The following is an 11,408-nucleotide window of genomic DNA, read 5'->3' as shown; positions in this document are numbered from 1 at the left end:
ACCTCATAGACCATGGTTAACACCTAGCATAGCATGCCATGGCAATCCAATTAGTAATAAGGAATACCTTAAATGAATCTTTAATTATATGTTACCATGCACTGTAATCTCTCTGTTACAAAATCCCAATTTGAGCTGGAGTCATGATTTATGTCAAACTCCATTTGCTATGAATATTATGTTCTCTTTTAATTTCAATTCTTGATTAAAAAGATTTTCTCATCAGAAGCTCTTTTCTAATTAAATCTATCTGTCCTGGCCAGGAACTTGAAACATCAAGAACAATTAAATGAACATAGGATTTTATCCCTATTTACTTAGGGTAACAGATTCTATCTTGATCAACACCTACCTCCATATATAACTAGTAGAAGCCAACACATACCCAAATACTCATACACAGTACAAGTATGAAAGCAGTATCAAACTCAAACCATCTATATACAAGATAACTGTGTTATCTCAGGTCTAAAGATTATATGCACTGATATGATTTATGACAATGCATTGACAAGAGTAAACTCCACGTGCTTGTCATAAGTGTCACTGGTTCGGCTTACTTATCATGCATAAGTGCCTATCGTGTTTGTTATATGGCATGAGACTCACCATTCTATCTTATTTACATCTTATATAAATAACTTGGGAGCAAACATGATTATAATCTTTCTGGATAAGTAATGTCCTTATTGTGAAGTATTCTCGATTGTGAATCAATTTATGATACTTTGTGCTAGAAATACTGTCACTCATATTGTTAACAACTTAATAATAGAATTTCTAACAAAATATCAATGGACCTTTTCTATTACACATAAATATATTATGTAAACGGAAAAGTGAAAATGTATTTTTATTAATAAAATATATACAATATACATACTAAATGATATGCTCTAGGATATACTACTAACAAAATTACTATAAAATAATTATTTTTTCATATAAACTTATAAAATATAAAATTCACAAAGTGACTAGTAAATTCAAAGTGTTTAATTAAGTCAACTGGTTTCAATTAGTGATTTTGGCTCAAGGTTTAGGTATTGGAATTGCCCTTTTAGGGGTTTTCAGTTTTTGTTTAATTTTATTTTTTGATTTGGCTCAAATTTTAGTTTGATTCTGATTTTAATCAAATTTGGTTGAAATTTTATTTTTTTTAAAATATATATTTAATTCGGATTCAAACCACCAATTCCAATCTAATTCAATATCAATTTTGATTAATATGCATTTAAAAATTTATGCAATATAAAATTGATATTTATTCTAATTATAATTAATTAATATCAATTTTAAATATTAAATATTAAAATTAAAATTAATAAATTCACGTGCAAGCACAGGCATTTAGCTAGTTTTTTCTTTGAGGGTGTCATTAAGTTATTAATATTAATCAAGTCTTTGCTTTAAGGTTGTCTTTATGCTTTTATATTGGATGGATGCTGATGCCAAAACCTGTGGCAACTTGCATAGTTCATATTTGAAACCTCTATCAATCTTTATTTTGTTATTTCTGTTCATTTTTTCTGCTAAATATTCATCCGCAGAGAAGTTTGAAGTCTGCTTCAGCGAACTCAGAAGTTGCACGTGAATGCCATAAACTGAAAGCAGCTTTTTAACTTAGTTATCCTTACTGAATTATTGTCATGTAGGGCATCTGTAGCTAACTAGTTGGGTTCCAAGAAGAATGACCATGTTGATTTGGGAAGGAGGGTTGGTGAATTTGCAACTGAACACATTATTCACAATAATTTTAAATAATTAAATAAATAAATATCTCTTTATAATATTTATTTCTTAATCTCATTTCTTATTGAGTGGGTCAATTGACCCCATTCAATATAACTTCCCTCCACACTTGTGCATATATAAAAGCAATTTAATTAGAAAATAGTTTTTGAAAAATAGTCATTGATTAATTTTGAGTTTTTTAGTAAACAGTAAACAGAAGTCCTGGCCAAAAACGAATTCTTTTTTTTTATCACCTTTTGATTTTAATTTGAAATAATTTAAATAAAAAATAAAATTTTAATAATTTAAATATAATTTATATTTAAAAATAACACATATATTATTTATTATAAATATTATTTTTTAAATCTAAATTTATTTTAAATTTAATTAATAAAATTCAAATCTGAATAAAGATTTGATCGAATTCAATACTTACAAAAATTCGGCCGTTGCTATACCTATCCCAAACATGCGCAGATAACTTGGTAGCGTGAACGAAGGGGCAAAGGTGGGTATTGTAAATCTCCATTGTCGTTTTGCTCTTCATTTATTGAATTTTCTTGAACTAGCTACACCTGTTTTCTGTGCTTATGGCAGGGCCTCTTTACTTTACGAACCTTTAAAACCAACATTAGAAAGCAACCAAATTAACTGAAAAGGCAAAGCATCTCTTTCCTTCCCATTCTCTCCTCCAAGAAACCAAACTCAAATCAAAACCGACAAGCAAATAAACAAACCCAATAAAGACGAACGAAAAAGAAGAGGAAGGTTCTTCCTATAAACAGTGTGAAGCTCCTTCATGAAGCTTTAATTCTTTCTATTGTTTCTGGGTAAATAACATATATCCTGCAACTGCAAGCTACACCCAAGATTCATAAAGATTAAAGAATTAATGGATCAGTAACTCCTTTTTCTAATTTTCTCTTGCTCTCTAGATTTCTGTTTCCATCATTTCTTGCTGATATGTATTTTCTTTCTCTCTGTTTTCAGTAATTCTTTTCCCTTTTTTTCTCTTTGTTCAGCTTTGCTTAGCTCATTTATTGCTCTCGTTAACCCGTTTTCTTTCTTTTTCCCCAGATCTCCGAAAGACCCCTACTACAGTGAAAACACCGCCAGAAGGGTTAATTCCGCTTCCTCCTCCTCCTCCGTTTCCACCACCAGGGTCCACGTGACTGCTCTCGATGGCCTTGTCAACGTCAATTCCCTTTTCACAATTGCTGTCTTTGTGGGACTCTCTCTCACCACCCCAGGCCAGCGCAGCCTCGAGAATCGCTCAGCCTGTGACGCTGGCATCGACGTGGCAAAAAAACTTCTCGTCTTTGAGGTTGTGTCCTTCAGCTTCTTCCTCTTTTCCTCTCTAATCGCTCAAGGCCTGAAACTGGCGATCAATTTGTTGAACAGCAAAGACGTGGATGAGGCGTTCAGAGCCCATATTAATCTAAACGTATTGAGATTTGGGATGATGGGTTCAGCGGTGGGGTCGGTGATGGGTTGCATCTTTTTGGTGCTTTCAATGGTGAATGTGATTGAGATTCGGTTGGGGATGTTGTCTTGTGGGAGTAAGAGCGCGGTTCACGCGGTTACAGCATTGGTCCTTCTGGTTTCTTCTGCTCTCTTAATTTATATTTCCACTACTATTTATGCTTTTCTCCACTGATTACTTTTACACAAGGGTTCTCAACTGTGAACTTGAACTATGTGTGTAAGCTTGTGGAAATGAAATTATGCTATGATCTGTTGGAGAATATATGCTCACAGCTCATTTTGGATTGTTGGGTAAGCTCATTTGGTTTGCTGGGTAAGCTCATTTGGTTTGCATTTTGGGTGTTTGAATGCTAAGTTTTTAATCTTCAGGTTAAGAATTGCTCTATGCTTCTCTTCTATGTTCTTATTCCTGCAAAAATTTGGGTTTGATTTGCCAATGAGTTAGTGTTGTTGATGAATATGGCTTATCTAAATACAAAGTTTTGAACTTTTTTAGATAGCCTGAGGGAATGAGTTTGAAGCATTTCATTCCAGCCAACGGTTGTTGTTGTGTGTGGTAGGAAATGCTATAGCTAAGTTTGTGTACTAATCTGGCTAAGTCGGTACAATTTCAGCTGATTTTTACTAAAATTGACCCATTTCTGATGGTATTTATATGGATCTATATAGATTAGGGAAAGTGGATGAGCTATAACTGGGTGCAAGCTAGTTTAATTAGTTCAGTGTTGTATCTGACATATTTGGTAGCTGTCTAATTCTGATCAGTTCAGTCTCACCAAATCACATTGGGACTACTTGCTAGATTTTTTTTTCCAATTGTTGGCCTCTGGTTTAGATATTTGGCCCTTAATTTGGTTGAAATTCACATTTTAGAAGAAAATTAGCCATTTCAATTGAGTGCCTCCTGTTTATACCGTTGTGTAATCAGGTCTGCTAGATTGTTCAATTTATTGTTAACAATTTGAAATTTTTAACATGTTCCTCAAGAAGCATGGCTTTAGCTATGCCATCCCAATAAAACAGTAAAATTTTCAGCTTTTAGGCCCGAACTGATTTTATACAGAATTTCAGTTGGTCGGTTCCTCTGTTAAATTTCTATGTGTTTCCATATACAGGTAATGAATGCAATGCCTGTATGATTATTATCTTGTGGTTTGCAGGATGATAATTCTCCTTTTGGACTATGTAATTCTGTTAGTACTAGTCAAGGTTTGTAGGATGATGCTTTTCTTTCCACCAGATATGTAACTTCCATGGCTTTGATCTATATATGTTCATAGTTAATTTGTGGTAATATCTGTTTGTCAGAATTCCCTATATGATCTCGGTCATTTTTTTCCTATATTAGCAAAAATATTTGTTCATTGACATACAGCATGATTGAATCCCATTATTCTTTCAACCCTAGCTCTGCTTTCAATCTTAAAAGAGCTAATCAACGAATTTACTACAAGCTTTTGACTGCTGTTCAAGGAAGCCAGTCAAAGGAGTGCTCAAGACAAATCATTGTGTAAAATTGTGAAGGTTCATATATTGTCAATCTTGCACTTGTTTTCAATCATGTGAGAAGCCAACTGTTTTATCAAATATAATTCTAGGAAGGTGTTTCTTACAAGGGATGATTTCTTGTCTTGGTCCGAGGACCTTGCACTTGCCTTACTTTTCCTTAGCTTTGTTATCTATTATGACTTGAAAATGGGCCACGCAGCATCCACTATCAACATCCTTTTGTTTGAATCCGAAGCATTGAAAATAAATCGCAAATTTCATGTTCTATAGACTCAGCTGCTGTTGATGTTTTATGGTGGCTGGATCTTGAATTCTTGATACGCAGCCTCAAGACAGGAGTGATGGAACACATTAGACATGAAAAGGGCTAATTCAACCATACACCGTAGCCCTAAAATAAAAATACTAAAATAAAAATCTTGTTTTTTACGGGCCATGTTAGCTTTGCTTCAACGTCAGAAAACAAAGCCTTTTGTGGGCTTGCATTCGGTTTTAGCAAAGCATTTTGGGTGTTTGTGGGCTTTTTCCTAGCTCACCCTGGCAAGCACAGCCTGGAGAACCATGCTGAGTGCGATCAAGACGCGAGCCTAGCCAAACGGCTTGTCGTAAACTAAGTGCTGTTATTTGCTTTCTTTCTGCTTTCTAGCCTGCTAGTCAAGACTATCCAGGTTCATCTCAACATAAACAGGGAAGAAGATTCCAGGAAGACCAAATAAAAGATCATGAGGGGAGGGATGCTTACTTCTCCTTGCCCTTTTAGTATCAGACGACAAGTCGTCTGGGAAATGATGACGAAACAACATAAGAAAAAAAAAACAAAATTATCAACTTAGTCGATCAAAACGACAGTCGTTCGACTTGCGCATTTAACCCAGACTAACAATAATCGAACTCAGAAAAGACGTGTGGTTAGCAACAGTGAACACTGAACAATCTTAGCAAATCCCCAATTTGGTTAACATCGCCATCACCAATACCTCGCAAAACCTCAACCTGTATTCATGATTCAGCCTTCACTTTATGCTGCCATAGCGGAAGGATGATGCTAGCTAGGAGCCGTATACGTCTTTCACTAGCCGCTTCTACTCCAGTTCTGAAAAATAGTTTTCGGGTTCATCAGATAATGGGTATGATTGATTCCATTTCCTATCTTCATACTTGTAGTTCCAGCAGCAATAGTAGTGGACATGTGAGAGAAAAGAGCAAATATGTTTCATTTAGTATAATTAATGATGCCTTAGCTTCCTTTAATCAGATGATTCATATGAACACCCTACCTTCTACTGCAGAATTTAATAAATTGTTATCTGCACTTGTGAGAATGAAACATTACGAAACAGTGATTTCTTTGTGGAAACAAATGGAATTTCTGGGAATTTCACTTGATATTTATACCATTAACATTTTGACTAATTGCTTCTGCCACTTGCGCCATGTGGATTTTGGATTCTCTCTTTTGGGGAAAACAATCAAACTTGGCTTTCAGGTTGAAATTATAATGCTTAATACTTTAATTAATGGGCTTTGTAGAAAGAGTAGGATTGTTAAAGCAGTGGAATTGTTTGATGAGATAGTGGCTAATGGGTATAAACCTAATGTTTATACATATACTGTGATTGTGAATGGTCTGTGTAAAATTGGGAAAACCAATGTGGCTTCTGGTTTGCTTAAGAAGATGGTCAAGAGAGGTTGCAAGCCTAATGTGGTGGCTTATAGTGCCATCATCGACAGCCTTTGCAAGGATAGCCTGGTTACTGAGGCATTAGACCTTTTGTCAGAAATGAAGACTGAAGGAATTTTGCCTAATGTCGTTACTTACACGGCTTTAATTCATGGTATGTGCAATTCAGGCCGATGGAAAGAAGTCTCACTGGTTCTTAATGAAATGCTGGATGGGAACATCAAACCAAATATAATTACCTTTAATGTGTTGGTTGATCAACTCTGTAAAGAAGGAAAACTCTCGAAGGCTCAAGTTATGCTTGAAATAATGATTCAAAGAGGAATACAGCCTGATCTTGTCACCTATAATTCATTGATGGATGGATATTGTCTGCAGAACCAAATTGATGAAGCTAGAAAAGTATTTAACATGATGGTAAGCAAGGGTTGTACACCTGATATTTTTACTTACACTATCCTCATTAATAGTTGCTGTAAGAGGAAAAGGGTAGATGAGGCAAAGCAGCTTCTTGATGAAATGCATCATAAAGGCTTAACTCCAGACAGTGTTACTTATAATTCCCTTATACGCTGCTTGTGCCAAGCAGGGAATCCTTGGGCAGCACATGAGCTTGTGAAGAATTGACGTGCTAGTGATCATCCTCCAAATATAATATCTTACTCAATTTTGCTAGCTGGCTTTTGTAAACACAGGCATCCCGATGTGGCATTGACCCTATTTCATGAAATGCAAAACAGCATGTTGAAGCCTAACTGTTTTGTCTATAATATCCTAATTGATGGTTTGTGCAAAGCTGGGATGCTTGAAGCTGCAAAGGAACTCTTTTCTAGAATGTCCATTGAAGGGTTGCAGCCTAATGTTTATACATATACTATCATAATCAGTGGACTTTGCAAAAAAGGTTTACTAGATGAAGCATATAAGATCTTTAGGAAAATGGAAGAGGATAGCTGTTTACCAAATAGTTGCTCATACAATGTGATTATCCATGGATTTCTCTGGCACAAGGATTTGGCAGGTGCAGCACAACTTATTAATGAAATGGTTGGTAAGGGATTCTCTGCAGATGCTACTACCACTGCCTTGGTAGTAAAATTATTGTCCAATGACGATCTCATTCTGAAAAAACTACAATTAAATTCTGATTCTCTTAAAGATGAAGTGAGTTTTTAATGTCCTACTTCAACCCGTGTTCCGTAGATGTGAGGAGATTTCTATTCGGTTGTAAGTTATTGTTTTTCAATCTGTTTCAAAATGAATACATGCCACTAGTTAGATGCTTTTGCTTTGTACAGCAATCTGTTTAGAAATAGCACTCAACTCAAACTTTTTTTAGGTTGTACAAGCACAATAACATTAATGAATCTGTTTTCGAATTACATTATCTTGAAAAGGTGATGTAACTCTCAGTTTCCTATGTACCTACGATCTGTACCAGTGGTTTTTTAAATGGTGTTAGTTCCACCCTGTATGCCTTCATTTCACTCATTTTGAAATTTGAGTTCTCCCGTGTAACAATATGCTGCTTGTACAGTTTTTTCAGGTGCCTTGCACGTCCAACCCAATTTCTGCAACTTCTTTGAACTTTGCTTCTGATTTTCTTCTACTTGTCATGATGTATTAGTTGAATCAACTTCTCCAAAGCAGATATATTGCCTAAAATTGAGAGTTACTTTCTGGGATAGTTGTAGTTAGGATAGAAACTCTTCAAGTTCTTTCCATCAGATTAAAGCAGTTCTCATTCATTGTTTGATCCTTCGTGTTGCCAATTTTAGTCAAACATGACAATCCACAAGATGAGACAACCACACGACAATTCTCATCAATCTTGCCTTCAGACATGTATTTAGAACATTCCATGACTTCTCTTTTCCATGATCCAATCAAAAGGACTGCTGCTAATCGTTCATATGGGGCTTCTTATGAAAACCCTTTTGAACCCCAACAAATATAATGTTTTGATTATGTTATTTAACTAACAATTTTGCCATTTTTCATGTTCTTTCCTCGTTTTCCCAACATCACTGCTGATTGAGTTTCACCCTTTGCTGCAAGAGAGATCGTAGCATATGTTTGATCTGTTTCTTTTGATAGTCTATATATTGAATTGATTTCTTTGGATCAAATCTTCCCGCTGATATATTATAGATTTTAGTAAAATTAAGATATACAACTGTTATGCACTTCGGAAGCATGTAAACTGTAAAGAAACAAAGTAAACACATAAAACACCAATATTTACGTGGTTCACTCTCTAAACATAGGGCCACATCCACGTGCATGCTATCTTCTACTATCAACAATAATAAATCATCAATTATAAGCTCAAAACTATACTACTCATAAACCCAATTACACCCAAGAGAACGCATACTACATAACTGCTCATAGTAAATATATTAGTTAGTCTTTCTCAGTCTCTTCTAGACATAACCCAATATATTTACTATTACAATACTACACCACAAAGGGTGCCTTCAATTATATGGGCAAGAACCCTCTTACCAATGGACAAGAATTTCTTCCTTTTGAATTCTATGTCCTTATTCCACCTTAGGCCAGAGCCTCTCTCTCCACTGCCTTCAACTATATAGGAAAGAGCCCTCTCACCAATGGACAAGAATTCATTCCTTTTGAATTCTATGTTCTTACTCCACCTTAGGCCGAAGCCTTTTTCCACTGTAATGGGCAAGTGTCCCTTATCAATGGGCAGAACCAAATCCTCAACAATTGGCAAAGCCCTCTCTACAATGTGTGACAGCCTTACTCTATGGGCTGAAAGCCAAATAACCTTTTTCACTATTCTCTTATTTATAGTGTTAATTCCCTCAATTTTAATCTAATTAGGAATCCCACTCAATTTAGGAAAAACACTAAAATAAAAGTTCTACTTTATATAGGAAATATTTCTCTATCCTATTAAGGAATATTTCTCACACTCAAATTAGGAAAAGGTCTATCCAAATCCTATTAGTATTTTGAGTCATAATTCTAACAATCTTCACCTTAACTCAAAATTCATCAACTATTACATACTTCAAATTCTTGGGTGCCTTCAATCATTACATCTTCATGCTTGAGCTTGAATCCTTCAAATCATCAATATCTCCAATCTTCATCTTTGGTGTAACTTGCTTCTTTCTTTAAAAAATCTTCGCGTCATTAACCATCTTGATTTTGCATTAAAAGCTCCACCTGAATTTTAACTCTCCACCATCATCATTGTTGCATGTGCGACTTTCCATGTATCGCAGCAGCTCCACCTTCAACTAAACTCACAAAGATCATCTTCATGCTCTGATACCAATTTGTTGTGCATTGCGGAAGCATGTAAACTATACAAAAATAAAGCAAACACACAAAATACTAATATTTATGTGGTTCACCCTCTTAATATAGGGCTACATCCACGGGTATGTCATCTTTCACTATCAACAATAATAAATCATTAATTATAAGCTCAAAACTATGCTACCCATAAACCCAATTACACTCAAGAGAACCCATACTACATAACTGCTCATAGTAAATATGTTAATTAGTCTCTCTCAGTCTCCTCTAGACATAACCTAATATATTTACTATTACAACACTACACCACAAAGGGTGCCTTCAACTATATGGGCAAGAGCCTTCTCACCAATAGGCATAAATTCCTTCCTTTTGAATTCTATGTCTTTACTCCACCTTAGGCTGAAGCCTCTCTCCACTGCAATGAGCAAGTGCCCCTTATCAATGGGCAGAGCCAAATCCTTAGCAATTGACAAAGCCTCTCTATAATGAGTGACAGTCTCACTCCACTGGTTGAAAGCCAAATAACCTTTTCCACCATTCTCCTATTTATAGTGTTAATTCCCTCAATCTTAATCTAATTAGGAGTCACACTCAATTTAGGAATATTACTAAAATAAGAGTTTTACTTTATATAGGAAATATTCAATATTTCTCCCACTCAAATTAGGAAAAGGTCTCTCCAAATCCTACTAGGATTTTGAGTCATAATTCTAACAATAACTAAATAATAAGCATAAATCAAACTCAACTAGAGACTATTTGCGAATCGAGTTTATATCTGCCGTTTCTTTTAGGATTAGAAGTATCTTGGGGCAATTCCAGCTGTGTAGACAAAGTGTTCAAAGAAACAAATCGTTTGTGGAAGCGAGGACTGAGGATATAATTAGAAACAGATAAATATCTTTTTGTGTGTACTCTGTATACTTTAATGTCCATTAGGACCATTAGATAAATGTCAATTACATTGGAGAGTCTCACCTAATATAGCATTATTACTTTCTTTCCTGAGACATTTGTTTTAATTTTCACCGTTACACTGAAAATCCATTGCCTCCTTCAGTCCATTTAGCAACATCTCAATGTTCAATGAATAAGAGGTTATCTCAATGTTCAATGAATAAGAGGTTATCATCCAGAATTTATTCTTATTTAAATTCAATTCATCGTTTATCTAAGATATAAGATTTATAATGTGATTCATCTATTAAATATATAAATCTCACATATTTGAGTCTTATGTCTATGTCTACAATAAAATTTCAGTAGATACATGTGGATTAATTTATTTGGTAATTATTTAGCTCTTAAAAATTCTGATGATCAATGTATTAGCTGTTAATTAAAAATTTGTATGGTTGGTGGGATTTTTAATTTTTATTTTGCCAAGAAAAACATCCTAAATGCTGTCCATGATGGCAAATTAAAGAATACGTATAAAGCATGCGCTTCTTCACTCATATAGATATAAGATTCATTTTTTCATAATTTATGAAAGGACCTACATTTATGTGAATGCAATATGTGTCTAATAATGACTAATTATAGAATTCAACAACAATAAATAGGATTTTTCTTACCTAAATATGATTTATTATGGACCCAAAACACAAGTTGTATGGTGAGATTTATCTTTTAAATAGGTGGGTCCCACAAGTTTGTGTCTTAAATCTATAATAGATAGGGTCTAGACAAGAATTTC

At 34.6% G+C, this 11,408-nt stretch overlaps 2 protein-coding genes across 3 annotated transcripts; both read left to right on the top strand.

The window, feature by feature from the left end:
- The first annotated feature begins 2,337 nt into the window (after positions 1–2,337).
- On the top strand, positions 2,338–3,508 carry LOC110649527 (uncharacterized). Of its 2 annotated transcripts, none has more exons than XM_058129145.1 (2): positions 2,338–2,726; positions 2,815–3,508. In XM_058129145.1, the coding sequence occupies exons 1-2, from the start codon at positions 2,701–2,703 to the stop codon at positions 3,392–3,394; spliced, it is 606 nt and encodes a 201-aa protein (XP_057985128.1). In that variant the 5' UTR covers positions 2,338–2,700; the 3' UTR covers positions 3,395–3,508. The 2 variants fall into 2 exon arrangements, with proteins under 2 accessions (XP_057985128.1, XP_021659811.2); XM_021804119.2 differs by having other exon boundaries at positions 2,344–2,637.
- A 159-nt stretch (positions 3,509–3,667) lies between these two features.
- LOC110649530 (pentatricopeptide repeat-containing protein At1g63330) lies at positions 3,668–7,707 on the top strand. The gene is given in 1 exon segment (XM_021804121.2): positions 3,668–7,707. A coding segment is annotated over 1 exon segment (1,818 nt). The 5' UTR covers positions 3,668–5,770; the 3' UTR covers positions 7,589–7,707.
- The last annotated feature ends 3,701 nt before the right edge of the window (positions 7,708–11,408 follow it).

Source organism: Hevea brasiliensis, chromosome 10 (genome assembly GCF_030052815.1).
Source record: "Hevea brasiliensis isolate MT/VB/25A 57/8 chromosome 10, ASM3005281v1, whole genome shotgun sequence".
Lineage (NCBI taxonomy): Eukaryota > Viridiplantae > Streptophyta > Magnoliopsida > Malpighiales > Euphorbiaceae > Hevea > Hevea brasiliensis.
Note: the sequence above shows the minus strand (reverse complement) of the source record. Positions and strands in the feature narration are given on the sequence as shown.